The sequence below is a fragment of the Sander lucioperca genome, chromosome 11 (genome assembly GCF_008315115.2).
Source record: "Sander lucioperca isolate FBNREF2018 chromosome 11, SLUC_FBN_1.2, whole genome shotgun sequence".
Taxonomy (NCBI): domain Eukaryota; kingdom Metazoa; phylum Chordata; class Actinopteri; order Perciformes; family Percidae; genus Sander; species Sander lucioperca.
Genome location: NC_050183.1, coordinates 693,978 through 712,800, shown reverse-complemented (window position 1 = coordinate 712,800; position 18,823 = coordinate 693,978). Strand labels below are relative to the sequence as shown.

The 18,823-nt window shown below is 37.7% G+C and overlaps 1 protein-coding gene across 3 annotated transcripts; it reads left to right on the top strand.

Annotated features, from left to right (window-relative positions):
• Nucleotides 1-1,545: 1,545 nt before the first annotated feature.
• Nucleotides 1,546-17,900, top strand: jak3 (Janus kinase 3 (a protein tyrosine kinase, leukocyte)). Of its 3 annotated transcripts, XM_036007516.1 has the most exons (27): nt 1,546-1,650; nt 4,045-4,059; nt 4,230-4,306; nt 4,400-4,608; nt 4,791-4,908; nt 5,174-5,291; nt 5,695-5,840; nt 6,005-6,308; nt 6,660-6,782; nt 6,877-7,034; nt 7,121-7,232; nt 7,648-7,828; nt 8,401-8,525; nt 8,822-8,953; nt 9,074-9,161; nt 10,042-10,166; nt 10,314-10,452; nt 10,807-10,958; nt 11,208-11,358; nt 11,701-11,828; nt 12,297-12,486; nt 12,976-13,100; nt 13,781-13,953; nt 14,251-14,368; nt 14,510-14,623; nt 17,316-17,515; nt 17,588-17,900. In XM_036007516.1, the coding sequence occupies exons 4-26, from the start codon at nt 4,410-4,412 to the stop codon at nt 17,433-17,435; spliced, it is 3,339 nt and encodes a 1,112-aa protein (XP_035863409.1). In that variant the 5' UTR covers nt 1,546-1,650; nt 4,045-4,059; nt 4,230-4,306; nt 4,400-4,409; the 3' UTR covers nt 17,436-17,515; nt 17,588-17,900. The 3 variants fall into 3 exon arrangements, with proteins under 3 accessions (XP_035863409.1, XP_031163238.1, XP_035863408.1); XM_031307378.2 differs by lacking the exons at nt 4,045-4,059; nt 4,230-4,306 and having other exon boundaries at nt 1,552-1,650; nt 4,402-4,608; XM_036007515.1 differs by lacking the exons at nt 1,546-1,650; nt 4,045-4,059; nt 4,230-4,306 and having other exon boundaries at nt 4,410-4,608; nt 17,316-17,513; nt 17,582-17,900.
• The last annotated feature ends 923 nt before the right edge of the window (nt 17,901-18,823 follow it).

The window sequence follows — 18,823 nt, the reverse complement described above, 5'->3', positions numbered from 1 at the left end:
ATTTTAGCTAAACAATTATTCTTTGAATCACACTGAGCTGATAGACAAAGGAGAAGTTGATTAAACTGCAGAAGAAGTTTGAAAAGTGTATAGCCTATAGACATTGGTTTTAATGTCTGATTAAGACTGTGGATGGTAAATGAATCAGTAAATGTTTACCAAAACTATCATTTAATGTGTACCTTGAAATTTACAAATATATAAAAACTGAAGAAAGAAATCTGTAATTAATGGAACATTAAAATGTTTGCAGTTTAGACTAGGTTACTGCTAACAGCTACAACAGGAAACTGCTAAAACCCTCAGTGCTGAACAGGGAAACCGCAGTTGTCAGCTGGTTCTCTTTTCCGTGTCATGTCAGATGAGTACATTTCTGCACTGAACTACATTTGCTTTCACTAGATTTGCATTAAATGAACGTCTTCCCTTATGAAAGCAGTCATAGAATGTACCATAATAGCAGGGCCACATCTGGGGAAGCAGATTTAAAAAAATAAATTAAATTAAACTCATGTTAACACATCTCCACCACAAGCAGAAAACATAAATCTGCTAAATTTGCTAAATTTCTGCCTAATCACAGCTGGCCTGGCAACTCAAAGGCAAAGAACATTTTGAGCATTAAACACTTAATTTTTTTGCATTCTGGTGAATTTTTCTGCACCTATTTCTACCTTTTTCTGCATCCATTTATGCCCCATGTGCTCACTGCAATCGACAGCGCAAACCAGTTCACCGCAAATCGTGTCCTAGTGCTATTATCACCACAAACTGTGCAGGACACTAGCATGCCTAGCCTCTACCAAAAGCTGGCTATTAGCTCCACTTAAAAGAAAACAAGCAGCATGCCCACAGCAGAGCGCGTCCATTATGATGACCCGAAGCTGCACAGACCACGGAAGCCGCGCTGCTCATCTCTATTTTTACAGAGAGAGTGGACACAAAGCGACAGACGGATCTGCTTCAGAGCTCTGTGTGTTTGAGCTTGAACCATAGACTGTAAACGTCACAGGAATTTCAAACATAATGTAGCAATATTATTGCGCACCTAAACTTTGTGTTGCCCAGGCCTACATTTAAAATTACATTTGGGGCTACTACTATCAAAACATTCGGGGCTGAAGCCCTGGGAAAATGACCTGGCGACGCCGATGCGTGTGCGTGTGTGTTTTGCACACTAATTTCCTTTCAAATTTTCCATCAAGAAGCCAATGAAGATTTTATTAATCAACCAATCAAGTATAAAGCTTGTAGCACACGGAGGCCGTGAGGTTCAATACACGCCACAATATAAAAGAATGCTGTTTATTGTCTTGTGTAGTGGGGTGAGCATGTAAGGGCAGTGGTACAACACTTGTGTATAGCACAGTATAAACCTGACGTTTAATCCAGTTTTTTTTGTTAAACATTTCCGTTTTTTTATGAATTTGTAACTGTGTCAGTTTAGTCAGTGGGATGAAAACAGTTTGACAGAGCTGACAAGAAACTGTCAATAGTGTCGCATCTGCTTGTCTAAATCAGGAAATCCTATTTAACTTCCTGTCAACACACACACACACATACAGCATAAACGCAGAAGTCAAAAAAGAAAGACCTCAGTTACAGGAACAAATGATCGAGATGAGGACTTCTGACATACATATGTAAAAGGTAACAGTAACAAATACCTTCAATGACACATAAATGTTGATCTTTAGATCTAAATTCTGTAAATGTAAATGTAAATGTAAATCTCTTATTCAGAAGCTACCCACTTTTAGTTCTTTAATTATTTCAAGAAGGGTTCGCTGAATAATTCATACTTACATTTTGTAATCATAATTCATGTGGATGATTTGCCAAGAGAATGTAATCAAATCAGTATTGTTATCAAAGTAAACAAAGTATTTGAAAACCAATTATGGAAATGTGAAACACTATTATGTATTATTACAAACAGTTTTACTGTGTACTGTGTTCCTGATTCCGCTACAACAGAACATGGTGAGCTACCTGTTATATCAGACGTCACTGTCTGATGTAACAGGAATCCCCACAAATCTATATTTGACATTTCAAAACATAATTCAGAGTCATGGTGGGAATCCTCCACACATTGTGATAACACACAAACTTTAGTATATACAAAGTTCTATACTTAAACAACATGACATTTATATACTGTTACCATTATGATACATTCCACAACAGAAACCGTCTGAGGTTGAGTCTTAGCTGTGTGAAAGGGAGGTTTGTGTTTTGTTTTAGGCTTGCTCGTAAAGGGACATGAATGTGAATCACTTTTCCTAACCTCAATAACTGCCAACATGCCTGTATGCCTGTGACTATACATAAAACTAAAACTATATGAATTTGTATCAGTTTAGCAAACCTGTTGTGGCAGGATGATGAATAAATGAATCACTCAATGACTTTTACAGAGTTACAGAATGCTACTGTAATATCGCTCTATACCTTTTTTTTCATATTATAAGAATTTCAAATTAATGCGTATATTTGGCAGGGGTGGAATGTAACCAAGTACATTTACTTACATGTACTGTAAGTACAATTTTTAGGGGCTTGTACTTCCATTTTATGCTACTTTATTCGTATAGTACACTACAATTCAGAAGGAAAATATGTTCCGTATTTTTTTATTGCGCTAGTTCCACTGCAGGTATGGTTTATTTTGTAATATTTTGTAAAATCATCAGATTAAAAAATATGCACTGTTACTTTTTATCGGTACTTTTACTTAAAAGATCACAATACTTTTCCAATCACTGACATTTGGAAACATAACAATAAAATGAGACAGATGAAAACATTTGATTTTGCTTTTCCATCATATATACTTGCTTTTCCAAAATAAATAAATTACATTGTTAACAACAGCTAATAACAGCTTTTGTAGTTGTACTATGGCCACTGTGGTTACACTTTAACTCTGTAAAATAGTGAAGAGCAGCAAACCTCACACAGCATGTTTATTAAAAAGGATGGTTTGTGATGCTTATTATGAGAGTGCAGATGAGGAAAATATGAATGAGTCCACACAGAGCACTCGCTTGCTGTTTCATCTGCCTTTTCTTCTTGTTTAGATTTCATTTTATGTGGGCAGAGATGATGCAACATTCACTGTAATATTTGTTTATTAGATTATTATATTCAATTCTATGACTATTAAACAATAGATCAAGTGACATTACTCAAAAAAAGAGGGTTATACAATGTTGCGAGAGTATCCAAAATCTTAATTTACATTGAAAACAATGTTTAAAAATAATATAGATCTATCTAATAAATCGGGAAGCCTGTGTGTGTGTGTGTGTGTGTGTGTGTGTGTGTGGAGGGAGGGGGGGGGCGAATATCTCATGAACCATCCATCCAATCCTTTTTCACACTTGGTTTCCTTGGTACCCAATTAACTTGTTTTTTTTGGAATTTGGAGCAGTTTTGGACAGTGTTGTTTATTAAACTGAATAAAACTAAAATACCGCGGAAAAAAGGTTGAGAAAAAAAGCGCTTCCATAACGCTGGCTAATCCATGTCTACCCTTGACAATAAACGTCCATCTTAAATTCACTTGGATCATTTCGCTTAGAGGAAACTAAATCAAAAGGCATTTTTGCTGACACTAGATCGCATAGACACTATATCGTATTAAGTTGTTGTGAGCTGTATATTCACCACTTCTTCCTTCTCACTCAGACTCATCCTCTATGCTCACCCTTGGTTCAGTTGTTCAAGTGTGCTGCTAACTTATAACACTAATTACATTACTGTCGGCAAGATACCCCCGCGAATCAAATCCATACTCCAACGTTAACTGTCAAGCCACTAAGCCTGTTTGGAAATGAACACCTCTGCTGAAGTGTTAAATTCGTTAAGGACAGGCTATATGACGAGACAGCACCGCTTGGCGACATCAACATGCAATATCGTTGACGAAAAAGACAACACTAAAATGTAGTTAAAAATAAACTCTTCATTTGCATTGCCTTCCACCTTTTTCTCCACCCCTCTGTCTCATTCTCTCTGTGCACACACACACACTCACAGTCCGGAGCAGAATCCATCTCTGTTAGTCCGTCTCTGTACTCGGTCCGGTTCTGGTGGTTGATTAACGCAGATATTTGCTGATCGCTCTCATTAGGGGCCGAATTGGGTGGCGCATGGCGCACCGCCATCATTCCATAAGGCAAATGTCTGTGATTACTCCACATTTTAATTGTGATATTTTGTAAGTAAATTCAGAATATGCCACGTCTGTCAGGTAAATGTGGTGGCACTATGTTTTTTCTCTGAAGTAGGAGTACACAGTAAGACAGTAGTGGACTATACAGTGTGTTCCAAACAGGCATCTTTTGGAGGGACACTGTACTAGTCTAATTAAAAGTCTGTTTATTTGGTCCTCAGAAGTATCCATGGATCTCAGTGAGGAGGAGTCGGCCCCTCTGGTGATCAGAGACCGGGGAGGCAGCCAGAGGTCCAGTTCTAGCACTGGTGCCACTTTACAAGTACACCTCTACTTCTTCCCAGCCACAAATGACACAACAACAATACACATTTCATCTGGTCAAATCTCTGCTGAAAATGTCTGCATCCAAGCAGGCAAAACATGTGGTAAGATTTCACTGACAAATCATGGGTCTGCCTGAAGGCTTCTCGCCTCATTTTAGGCTAAAATATTTAGTGTTTATCCTGTATTTATTCATACAAGTGTGCAAAAGGCTAACTGCTGGGAAAGTCATTATAGCATCGCCTGGTCTATACAATGATATAATATATGTGATCTCTTTCACCAGGAATCTTACCTGTGTACCAAAGTCTTTTTGGTTTGGCATCTGCCGATCTCTCATTTTGGTATCCTCCATCGCACATGTTCAACACAGACGAAAACATACAAGTCCACTTTAGAGTCAGGTAGGTGAAAAATAACTGAAGAATCATACATTCACGCATTTACTTAAACCATTAGTGTACATTACGCTATGTTAAGATATTTTATGAAATGAGATGTCATTTCTTTTTGGACGACCATTAATAAAGAATTTTGTCACCACACTATCACATTCAAACCTGCATAATGTATGTAAAAAAAAGTGCATATGCAGATTTTAAGAAGTTAACTTACTGGTTTGTTATAATGTTATAATGCTAAGCTGAATAATGGATTTGTGTTGTGCAGATTTTTCTTTGGAAACTGGTTTGGACAAGGACCAAGAACATCGTACCGCTACAGTCTGACCAGAGATAGCATCAGTCCAGTGCTTGACTACAATGTCATTGATTATCTCTTCACTCAGGTACAGTTCTTCTCAAACATGTTATTTATTGACTCACTGAGATACATAATTTCATGGTATATTTTATTATAGTTTAATACAATTTATATTAATATTAATGACATTTGTGGATATAACACCAATATTCTTATAGTATTCTTAATTTAATTGACATTTATCTATAAGGTGGTTTGATAAATCTATCACATTAGATTTGAAGCACTGGCGTAATGTGCAAAACATCCTGACCTGCTATTCAAAACAAAGAATGATCAGGTTACGGGAGAAAGTAAAAAACATTCTTAATATGTCAAAATGTATTTGGTGCTTCAAAATGCATCAAAAGTGTCACATTGGAAAATTGTTGCAAACATTGATTATATATTAAAGACTATGTCCATCACTGATTTCTTTTGGCACATAGTTGCGTAGTGACTTTATTGCTAGTGAGGCAGGAGTGTGTCCACCTTTGAGTGCCCAAGAAGAATGCCTCGGCCTTGCAGTGCTGGACTTGTGGAGAATGGCTAAAGAGCGCCATCAGAGTGTAAGAGAGCTCTGCAAGACTGTCAGGTATTTACATTTGGATAATGTTTTGTTTTTTGCCCAAACCAGACTTCACCAGTTAAAGTTCAAACCACCAAGAACTTCATAGAATTACCCTTTTCTCTTTCAGAAATATGACTGTTGTTGTAGTTTGCAGTCATTACAACATCATTATACTCTTCATCTTTCAGCTACAAATCATGCCTTCCTAAATCACATCGCCATGACATTCAGAAACGAAACCGCTTGGATCGTTATCGAATCCGAAACACCCTCAAGCGTTTCTTAAAGAAGCTTGGCAACTGCTCCGTAGATGAGTACAGCTTGAAGATCAAGTACCTGATTGAACTGGCTGCCATCGAGCCCTCTCTGGGAAGCGAAACCTTCCAAGTGAATCCTTCCTCATCCCACTCCAAGTCAACTTTCTCTCTTGTGCGGGTCACTGGGGAAACTGGAATTGAAACCAGTGGAAGTTGGCTTCCTGATGGTTCCCTGGTAAGAACAAGTTCAACTTTAGATCGGGTGGGAATGAGGCATAGTAGTTAGTTAGTCTTTTATTCCACCAGATGACCTGCGTGATACCCCGTTTTAACTTGAATCTGCCTGGCCCTGCTTCATTCTTTGCTTTGTTATCTCATTATGTGGAAAGTACTTTCTATTGTATGATTTTCTCCTGGCACCTATTGCAATGTTAACAATCCAGGGAAATCTGCTTTGAACACAAACAGGCAAACCCAAGGTTTTGCCTGTTTGTGTTTTACTTGCAATCTGCATTGCACTGTTATATGATTTAGTGCCCATTCCCGAGTAAAGAGATGTTGAATAATCAGCCTCTTTTTTTTTTAGGAGTGGCAAACCTTCTGTGATTTCAAAGAAATCATTGACGTCAGTATAAAGAGAGTATGCCATGAGCAGGTCCCCCAAGACAGCAGGATGGTGACAATAACTCGTAAAGATGACAGATGCTTGGTAAGGGATATATTTAACACTTCCCCCAATCATTATTCTCTGTTTTGATTTGATGCAAAAGATGAAGTCTATTTATTCTTGATTTGCAAAACAGGAAGCCAACTTCCACAGTCTCAAAGAAGCACTTTCATTTGTGTCTCTTGTTGATGGCTACTTCAGACTGACCACAGACTCCAGCCACTACTTCTGTCTAGACACTGCTCCCTCAAGTATTCTGGAGGGGATCAAAAACCATTGTCACGGCCCAATCCTGTGAGTCATTTAGATGAAAACTGAATTCAATACCACCATTCACACGCACCAGGGTCAGCTATTTCTTTCATATCTTATATTATCAGATCAGAGTTTGCAGTCAACAAGTTGAAAAAGTCAGGATTTAAAGGCGGAACGTTCCTTCTCCGGCAGAGTCCCAAGAACTATGACAAATTCTTCCTCACTGTTTGTGTTCAGGTAAAGGTTCCTGTTGAAGCACAGTAATAGACACAGAAAAAGACTGATTTAGAATTTACTCTGAGGAGTAATTTACTAGTTATTATTTACTAGTATGTCTGTACACGTTTTTATGTAGCATAGCCCTGATGACCAAAAAAGATGTTATTATGCTCTTTAATTATTCAGTATGTGACAAGCTTTGCATGATAACCTTATTAATTTAAAAGCTTGCAATTGCAAGCACCGTTTTTGGAAACAGGTCTTAGTCCGTTGCATAACAGTTTATCTATATGCAGATGATGCACTTGTTTTTCTAAACATTGTTTCTGAATGATTTAAAGTTGTGAAAGTTCCTGCCAACGTGTGCGAAAGTTGATACCTCGTTACAAGAACCTCTTCAGAGGTGTTTTGTTTAACATTTATATTTCTGCAGACTCCACTTGGACTTGACTATAAAGACTGTCTCATTATTAAGAATGAGCAGTACAGTCTTCCTGGTGTCAATAAATCATTTTCCAGCTTAAAAGAGCTCACCAGCTATTACCAACACAACAAGCTGCTACTGGCTGATGTACCTGTCAAGTTAGCCCGCTGCTGTCCACCCCGACCCAAAGGTGTGTTTCATAAGCCATGGATATGATATTTCCAAATATACACTACTATACATATTGTTTTGTATTTGTATTTGTTTCGACATATTAGCCTTTAGTTTTCTTTTTTTATTCTCATATATGTACAAAACTCAGCTCACATGCATCACATGGTTAATACTGTCTTCAAAATTGATGTTCCAAACTGTGGTAATACATATTTGTATGTACTGCATCCCATTCATACCAATTGTCACAATACAGCACACATTGTTTGTTATTTTCTGAATAAAAAGGCAGGGTTACTTAAGGTCAAAGTTTTATTTACCAAACTTTTTTCATGTAGGCATCATATCCTGGTTATCGCCACATGCTGTATCCATGTTTTGAGAAACCCAAATATATGTTAGCTATTTCAGAAGACACTAGTATACTGTGTCGCAATAGGATACATGTAAATGAACTCAATATCTCTCGCCATTAGCCTGTATCAACTCAACGCCTCAATTTCCTGCTTGAAGTGAGATATGTGCCTTCATATTTACATCTTTTTATATACTCTTTAATGATGAACATGTTTTCTGCTGCTCCTACAGAGCTCACAAATCTAATCATCATACGCAGCAACAGCTCTGTAGAAGTTCAGGGCTCTCCGACACCTGAACGGAACAAATTCAGTCATATCCAGTTCCACATGATCAAATATGAAGACCTGCAATGGGTGAGTGTGTACACATTACTGCACCTGAAACAGGCCTGTTACGATAGTACCAATCAATATTAGTCTTCTTCCACTGTTTTGCAATCAATATTATTTTTACCACTCTCTTTTCCAGTTCCTCTACTACTCTTTTACCACCGTTGCTCCAACTAAACTCCTATCACTATAACAACTACTAGTGTGCGACAAATTCTACAGTACTATGATTCTGTAGTCAAACTTGTATGAAAGGTACTTTATGTTATTAATGATGGAGGCAACTTGAATATAGTTTTTGTATGTGATTTTTCTGTTAGGATGTAAGCCTCGGACAGGGATCCTTCACTCGAATTTTCAGTGGCTACAAAACAGACATTCGCGATGGGGAGAAACATGTGACAGACGTTTTCCTGAAAGAGCTCGATGTTGTTCATAAAAACTACTGGGAGGTGGGTTTTTTCATATTAGAATACACTGTAATGTTAAGTATTTTGTAGATTACTCATATAGCTACAGTATATAAAACATTACTTTGACATCATACACATGCTGTTTCTTTCTTTTCTCAGTCATTCTTTGAAGCTGCCAGCTTGATGAGCCAGATTTCACACAAACACCTCCTCCTTGTATATGGTGTTAGTGTTCATGGAGTCAAAAGTAAGTTCAAACCAAACTGCAGGTTCTTCCAGACTATTTCTTTGTTTGCTACAGTTTGATGATTGTTTTCCTATCAGTATAGATGTGGTTTATGTTTTCTAGATGTGTTAATGTTCAATAGGTACAAGGCGAGAAACAGTATGGGGTTCAGTTACAAAGCTTTTTTTGTTTATGAAGGATCCCCATTAGTCTTCACCGCAGTGAAGACTATTCTTCCTGGGAGCCAACAGAAAACACACATACACAAATATTATACAGCACCATACATATTTGTCATATCAGAACAATGAAAACACAGTAGCATGCCCTCATTTTAATAAACAAAGGCACAGTAGCACGTTTTTCGTGTTATAAAATAAAAAACTGACATGAAATTAAAAAAAACAACAAATAACAAAAAAGAATAACAGAATCAAACAGGTTTTAACCTAATCTCTTTACTGATAACAGCGTCTCTTAGTTTCTTTAAGAAACTTGAACTATTTCCCATTAGGATTCAATGTGGGGGGAGGCTGTTCCAATATGTTACAACTGGTAGTGGTAGTACAATGGTAGTGCATTGGTTCTGGGCAGAGGCAGGGTAAAGCCATAACCTAAGGCCAGTCTGTATCATAACCATGTCTGTCATTGGTAGGTAAAAGCTGCGAACAGAGCCTGTATTTGCAGGCTCTGATCCTCTAAAATTCTGCACATTTGCAAATAACAATAAACAGTGAATAAATATAAACCTCTACATATAAAACCATATTGAGCAAAATAACTATCTTCACATGAAATCCTCATATGACCCCGCCTCAGTCCCTTGTCTGCGGGTGAGCATTTCTGAAAATGTGTTTGTTTGAAGTACAGCTGTTGAAACAAACCTTGCTGTGCCTTACAGACATCATGGTGCAGGAGTTTGTCGAGTACGGGGCCCTCGACCTTTACTTACAGAGAGGGAGATCTGTGTCAGTGAGCTGGAAACTTGATGTAGCCAAACAACTCGCGTCTGCCCTCAACTTTCTGGTAAGATAAACTTAAGAGCATTACTACTAGATCTTACAAAAGTAATGACAAAAACTCCAATCTACAGCAGGATTGGCAATTTAAACTCAAAGTTGACCAATGCGACAAACTATAATGAGTCACCATTAACATGTAACTGTACTGCAGGAAGAAAAGAACATCGTTCATGGAAATATTTGCGCCAAAAATCTGCTGCTGGCCAGAGAGGGTGACCCGTCACAGGGCAGCTCTCCTTTTATCAAGCTGAGCGACCCGGGCATCAGTGTGGCCATGCTGGCTAAGGATGGTAAATCAATGAGGGTTTTCCAATTCCCCTGTAACCATGTACGACACCATCAGGTCCATTTCTAGTGCATATACTGTGTATAACAGTCAGGAGAGAAAATGAGAGTACCTGATGAATGATTTTGTATTTATATATTAATTCAGTAACACTCAAATAAAAGTGAATGGACTGAAAGTGTAGTATATTAAGTTGCTTACTGTTTCTTGTTACCACATATACATACAGTATGTTAATTTCAAATAATACTTTACAACATAAACAAAATAAATGTAACACCCAAGTAAATGTGACACATTTAAAAATGTACATCATTCATGCGTTTGTGAATATGCATTTCTCCATGTGGTTGTTTAGTGATCCTTGACAGGATCCCCTGGGTGGCCCCTGAGGTGCTGGAGTCTCCAGACAACCTGACTCTGGAGTGTGATAAGTGGAGCTTTGGTGCCACCCTGTGGGAAATCTTCAACAGTGGAGAACCTCCGCTGCGAGGCTGGGACTTGGACCAGGTACTTCCACTTCTGTCCTGATAAGTCAAACAAACTGACAGGGTAACAGGTTGTCAACGTACTGTCCATTAAACAAGCGGCAAGTGACTTTAAGTACTAGTTTAGAAAAAGAAACATGTATTGAAGGTGTTAAGTGCCTATGGGATCAAACCTGAGGGAAATAGCACAATTACAAACATACAGTTTACTATCTAGGCTTTTGGGCAAACATACAATGAATGATGTGAGCTACTGATGTGTTGTCTGTAGAAGCGGCAGCTTTATGAGCGCTTCCTGCAGCTGCCTCCCTCCCAGTGGACAGAGCTAGCTGATCTGATTGGCCAGTGTATGGACTACCAGGCAGCCTTCAGACCTTCCTGTCGCAGTATCATTCGTCAACTCAACAGTCTGATCACTTCAGGTAATCATTACACAAGTCAGCTGATAATGCATACGACCATTATAAACCACATAGCTTATCAAATGTCAAGTTTACTTTTCTTTATTTCAATTCAATAAACAAGATAATTTATAAATTGACCCATTTTCAACTTTTCTGATCAGTGGATCAGATCCTTGGAAAAAAAGAAATCTGATCCCAGACCATCATTTGCACAAATTATAATCTTAAATGCTTCTTTTGTCCTTCTGTTTGGTCCTGAATATCTCTCTCAAAATGGGTAGTGTTTTTTTGGAATAAGGCTATTCCATTACATCAGAAAACCAAAAAGCCATACCAATATGCTTTTGTGTTTCATGGCAGACTATGAGATACTACACGCTGCTGAGCCCGTTACACAGAGCCCTGTGTGGAGAGCCATCAGCCCTGCTCAACACGATCAGACATTGTTTGAGGAGAGACACCTACGCTACATCCATCCTCTGGGGAAAGTAAGTCTGCAGCGCCAGAACAACTACTGTAGAGGACCACAATAATTAAAATGCAGATCCCTTTGGGCCAATCAGTGCAATGATCATGATCTTATGTTTTAAAAAAAGATCTGTATCATGATGGATAGACAATTTAAATTGCATGGCCAATTATGTATTTAAAAAATGTAAATGACTCACATTAACCACTGACCTTTCATTAAGAGGTCATTAACGGTGCACAAAACATTGTTTGATGGACAAACAGATGAATAAACAGGACAAAGCAGACAGCATATTAACTAAAGCCACTATCTGTTCATATAATATGAAAAAAGAGCCGTCTCTTTGCACAACAAGCCTCCTTTTTACCTTCAAAATGCCTCGCAGAATCTCATATATCATGTCCTACAGTGGCACATGTGTGATGAGGTTTATTATCATTTTTTTGGATGTGAGCGACAACTGAATGACTTAAAACTTTTCCAGGGAAACTTTGGCAGCGTCGAACTTTGCCGGTATGACCCGCTAGGTGATAACACCGGTGAACTGGTCGCTGTGAAAAAGCTGCAGCCCAACAAGCAGTCGACCCTGGAGGACTTCAAGAAGGAGGTCAAAACCCTCAGCATTTTACACTGCGACTACATCGTCAAATACAGAGGAGTCTGCTACAGCACGGGTAATAATAAGACTCACTGCAAACATAGCACACAATGTACTAAAATAATCAACTTCAGTAAAACATCAAAATTGTTAGAATGCTTACTTTTAAAATTCCTATTTTTAATTTAATCTCTCCTATCTAATAATAAACAAATAACTAATAAATAAAACTACTTGTATAATGAACTCTGTTTGTCCGTTTTATGTAAGGGGAATTTTGGTGTTATTACATACATAAAACTATCTCAGAAAAGATGAAACAATAAAATGTCTTAATAACTTGTCGGTCAAACTTATTTTCTTCTTCCTTTATACCTTTGGATTATATGCATCCTCTGCATGATCCTGGGTTACATTTTAAATCAGTCTTAAGCTGACACCGCTGTCTAGAGCGATTTATGACCGATTCAAGGAATGAGATATGATTGGAAGTGCCTGTCTTCTGGGTTTGTATGGTTTTTTCTCTGTTGAATGACTTTAATGTGTAATGTTTGCCTGTTCACAGGTCGGCTCAGTATGAGTTTGGTGATGGAGTACCTGCCCAACGGCAGCCTTATTGGCTACATGGAGAATAACCGACATAACGTCACCCCCAGGCGAATGCTGCTTTTTGCTTCTCAGATCTGTAAGGTAAGAGTCAGATACATGAGTTCTACTCCTGCAAGTGGTAGTCATCACAAAATGTAAAAGTAAGATATGTTTGAATGGATTGTGATTTGACAAAATCTTGCAGTTTTTACATTGATCATTCAAGTAGTGTGACTTTGAGTTTTAGAATTTTCCTAAACATAAACTCTGTTACTATTGCCAAAAAATGTCTCAATCATCAAAAAGAAGTGTTGTTTTGAAATTAGTCCCTAACAAAAAAAAAAGTCTTAAAGAAATCCTTCAGAAACATTTGAAGATCATTCCTCCTGGAAAAACAGGTTAGTAATCCCTGGACTAAATGGAAGAAACTGTTGTAGACTACTTACTTTATGGTACAAATATCCACAGACACACACACACACAAAAAAAAAAGACCAAATCAACTAAATCTGCATCAGGCAGGCAAAACGCTCCTGGTATCGTATGGTGCACGGTGGAGGACAGAACATAACCACAGCACAGCCGGAACATGGCGCATCTGCGCCTTGTTGAATCCCGGTGTAAGGTGTTCAAGGTTCAAAGCCATGAGCCTATTTCTTATCTTGTGGCTTCATAAATCATTTTCACTATCTTCTGTACCAAAGATTGATTACACCGCATAAAACAAAAGTGACAGGGACAAGATTTATTTCCTTCTCTTTTGTTGTTTATAATTTTCCCAGGGGATGGAGTACCTGCAGACCCTGCGTTATGTGCACAGAGACCTCGCAGCCAGAAATATCCTTGTGGCCAGTGAGTCGCTGGTGAAAATCGCTGATTTTGGGCTGACCAAGGTTATTCCTTGTGACAAGGAGTACTACCGAGTCACCCAGCCTGGAGAAAGCCCCATTTTCTGGTAGCTTTCCTTATATTTGAAAACTAAAAGTTACTCTTTAATCCAAAGTGTTAAAGCAAAAATGTGTAACTTTCTTCAGTTTGTCGACCCCTGCTTCTAAATAATATCCTCAGCAATGACGGCAACATTGTTGTAGAAGACTGTGTGAAAGCTTTGTTTGATTTAGACATTGCAAAATTTGGCTAGCATTTTCCCGTTTCCAGTCTTTGCACTAAGCTAAGCTAACCGACCACTCACTGTAAACTTATATTTAAGTTTTTAGTTCCTGGAGGTTGACCACTGCTCATCTAATAACAGGTACGCCCCAGAGTCCATCAATGAGTCCAGATTCTCCCACAAGTCAGATGTCTGGAGTTTTGGAGTTGTTCTTCACGAGCTCTTCTGCTACTGCGACACCAACTCCAACCCAAAAAGAGTAAGAAGGTTTACTATTGATAAATTCATGCATGGACAATATTTTAATACTATTAAATTGCCAAGAATGTTTTCCTTCAAACAGCAACACTACTTTGGTTTCCCCTTTTTTATGTTTTCTTAATGTCACTGTCACTTTTAGCTATGTATGCAGGAGATTGGACATAATGTGCAGAGTCCATCCATTTCAATGCAGCTGGCAAATATTCTAAAGAATAACTGGAGGTTACCAGCTCCTCCAAACTGCCAGCCCAAGGTATGTTCACTCTATATGATTCAATAGTTAAAAAGGCAGTAGCCTTTTTGGAAGACTCATCTTGATAACAAAATAAATGATTTGCCACTTTTCTACATTCACATACCTAAAAATGTGCTGTGATGTTATAATTCCACTGTAAATCACCATTGACGAGATGATTGTGGCCTAGGTATTAAATCAGTGACAGAGTGCTCCTCAAAATTAGGACACTTCCCAAAACATCCTTTGTCCGTCTTTTGCAAGGATTTTGTCTTTTTATTTCACCATCTGTTATTGGATTGGAATGATAACTTCGAAACCGGGGGTAGACACCACTTCATAATTTACAGGCCTGTTTCACTACTTGCACAATTCTCCAAATATTAGTAACAATGTTTCAATAACAGATTAGACACATTTTTAGATACAAAATAAATAACTTTCCGACAGTCAATACAGATTCAGATCAAGCAGTTCAACATCACTGGCATTCAATTGAGGAAATTGAAATGCCATAGATCACAAACAGTATGCAGTTGGTCTTTATTGATCTTAAAAAGTAGTAGTTTTGCACTGGGTGAAAAATATTCTGGGGGGGAATTTAAAAGAGCTACTGGAGACTTTTATTTAGAAATGTGCAAATTAAAAAGGTGGTTTGACAGAAACAAATTATCATTAAACTTAAGTAAAACTAAAATCACGTTATTAGGTAATTGTAAAAAGAGTAATCAAGTACAGATACAAGTAGATGGTGTGAACATTGGAGAGTTAGAGTTAATGAAAATAAGTTTCTTGGTGTGATAATAGATGACAAAAAAAGTCTCACACAAAACATGTTCACAATAAACTTTCATTAAGCATTTCAGTACTTAGTAAGGCGAAACACATTCTGGACCACAAATCACTCCACATTCTTTACTGTTCACTGATATTACCATATTTAAATTACTGTGGAGATGTTAGGGGCAATACTTGTCAAAGTAAATGTACACTATCATCACTATCTATATTGCAAAAAAAGAGCCATAGGGATAATTCAAAATAGCGATTATAGAGATCACACAAATGTACTATTCTTAAAATTAAAAAAACATTGATCTGTTTCATTTTTAAACAGCACAAATAATGTGTAAAACAATAAACAACTTACTCCCTGGCAATTTCAAAATTTGTATTTAATAGAGATGGGGGACATCTTCATATCCGTTACATATTTATATTTTTCATATTTATTTATAACATTAAAAGTTTTTTGTATTTCTATATGTAGAGTGAAAGCTGTGGAACGGATTGAGTGCAGTGCTAAAGCAATGCCCAAGCATAACCCAGTTCAAAGAGCAGTACAAAAATATGGTTTCACAAGTTAAAGGGATGAAAAAGACCTTCTCACAGATTATTTATTTACAATATTTATTTTCTATGGTGGATATGCACATATGTAAATATGTACGTTTTCTCTCTTTTTTTTGGTGTGTGTGTATAATAAAAACATAAATATATGTAGCTAATTGTAAAGAATGTGTTAAGATAGAATATGATATAAATATGAAGCTATGTGAAGATTAATAGAGGGTTTTCACGACGCGTCATCAGACCCGAAGTCGCCATGTTGGAACTCCGCATCACAACAAAGCACAGGCACTGAAGTAGATCCCGAATGGCGTCAAGGAAAATGGTTAATTATTGCCGTGTTTTAGGTTGTCCCAATAGGTCAGACCGAGAAAAACATTTGGAATATTATCGACTTCCAAAACTTATTAAAAACCAGGGAGAGGAATGCCAGAAGTTATCAGAGGAAAGGAGGCGCTTGTGGTCGGCAAAGCTTAACCAGGATCTACTGAGGGAAAACTCTGTCTTGTTCGGTCTTTCAAATGAAAAAAAAAAAAACTATTGAGAGTCACTTGGCTACACCTTGAGTATCACAATGATATCATACAGTTAAGGTTAGGTTGATTAAAGACATTATTGCATTACTTACTTTGGCCTTCACGACACATTGGTCGTTAATGATGTTGGTACTGCGTCTCCCTCACCCATCCACACACCATCTGGTTATAAGCCTCCAAACTTTTGTAGGATTTAAGGTCTTCCGCTGTGTATGGGCTCGGCGAGAAAACCAGGTAGTTGACTATATCGGGATATGCAACTGAAGGAAGAATCACCGGGTCGCCATGGGTCCAAGAAGAGGGAGCCAACTTGTAGGGATCTGCACCGCCAGTAAACTGTAATTTCTCAAAATATCGCGACTTTTTTGTGGTTCAAGTCCTTGCATGCCTTTGCATCTTGGACGCGTTTTGATGAGCTTTTCTAATGTTTAGACATAAAGTATTAAAGTATCCAAAGTGCACAATACTCCATTACTCCATTCAGTTGTTTACACCGAGTGCCTCCAATATGGCCGCGCATCCAGGTTACCGCCCAGAATGCGACGTCGGTGAAAACCCTCTATAATGAGTAGTGGAGAAGGGGATTAAATAAATGAATGCTTCTTCCTATTCTTTTTCAGGCATGTTAAGTTATTGTTTGTTTTTATTTTTGTTCTTTTAGCTTTTATTGTATTATTTTTACATATTCAAAATAAAGATTTTATTCATTCATTCATTCATTCTTATTTTGACTCACCGAACTAGTTGCTGCAACTGTCATACTACAACGCAAACAACAGTTCTTTGCTCTGTCAACTAATATATCTTTGTCATTGTAACACCAGGTGTACAATTTGATGAAGCAGTGCTGGGTGTACAACTTTGAGGAGCGGCCGTGTTTCTCAGACCTGGGAAACCAAATTGAAACCATCATGCAGGATGAGAGAGAGAGCCCTAAGGGCTGACAAGAAATTGTTGCACATCGCAGAATGAAAAGATGAAATTTAATTTACAGTACCAATTGAAATTCAGTTCACACAGGTATCACACACACACACACACACACACACACACACACGCACACGCACACACACACACACACACACACACACACACACACACACAACATCCACTTAAGCATTCACATACTGACTTCTTACTGACCATCCTATTAGACGACATGTATGACTTTCATGGGTCAAGGGTCAAAGTTATCATAGAAACTGAAAAAAGGTTTAAAGCTTTAGCCTAGCCTTTTTTAATTTATTTGATGAAATGCATTTTAAAAAATGATTTTTTTTTGTGCATCTAATATTTCCCTTTTTGCATTTATATTGTGGCAGTGTACTGTTGCAGTGAATAATTTGTTGCATTTTGTAGTCTCATTTACATCCTTTACTGTGTTCAAAATAAAGCATATTGTGGCAGCAGCTTTTGTACTGTAAGTGGTTATTGACAATGTTACAAGAGTAGCCTAGGGGATGAGGGAAGTAACGACATAATTAAACTAGGGGGAAAAAAATTAACAAAAACAATATTTATGTACAAACAATAGGATTACCAACAAAAACACTAAATGAAAACTACTTTCTAAAATAAAGAAAGAGTAGGCTACTAAATATACGCAGGCTGTAAATCACAATTTAGTAAATCAAACACTGGCTAGCAGACAGTCAAAACAACCAACCCAGTTACACAGCTTAAGTTAAAGGTGACCTATTATGCTAATTTTTAGGTTCATATTGTATTTTTAAATACAATAAACACTTTATTTTTTCTCATACTGCCCATGGCTGCTGCACCTGTATTCACCCTCTGCCTGATTTCAGATTAGGATCGTCTATTTTATGCCACATAAAATACATTCTAGCTGGTAGGAATGTGTGTCTCTATAACGACAAGGGTTATATAAATCTACTTTCTTTGAGGGGAAGAGCAGTCCAAAAGTATGGAGCTAAAAGAGTCTCAATAAAGATAAATGCACACACTACATTCACATATGCACACACAGGATTCATACATGCACACACATGATTCATAAATACACACACAGGATACACAAGTGCGCACAAAATTCATAAATACACACAAAATTCAGAAATGCAAACAACATTTACAAATTTTTTAGCCAATCACAAGAACGCACCCCACGTGGGGGATTGTTTACTTATAAGCCAATCACATGAACGCGTTCACACAGCGCTATATGAATGTGGTGTAGGAGTCATGAGGGGCTTTCCGACTGGAGGGATTTTTGCAGTTCTTAGAACTAAACGTTCCTAGAACACTTTTTTCGTCGTGTTCCGACAGGAAATATTTGGGGATTTTTTAGTTCCTCTGGCCTCAGTAGCGT

Bases quoted from the DNA above. Each gene is read 5' to 3' on its own strand.
- jak3 (XM_036007516.1), top strand. From the start codon at position 4,410: ATGGATCTCAGTGAGGAGGAGTCGGCCCCTCTGGTGATCAGAGACCGG. The intron at 7,233-7,647 runs GTAAAGGTTCCT...ATATTTCTGCAG, and splicing joins TCCTCACTGTTTGTGTTCAG to ACTCCACTTGGACTTGACTA. The intron at 11,829-12,296 runs GTAAGTCTGCAG...AAACTTTTCCAG, and splicing joins ACATCCATCCTCTGGGGAAA to GGAAACTTTGGCAGCGTCGA.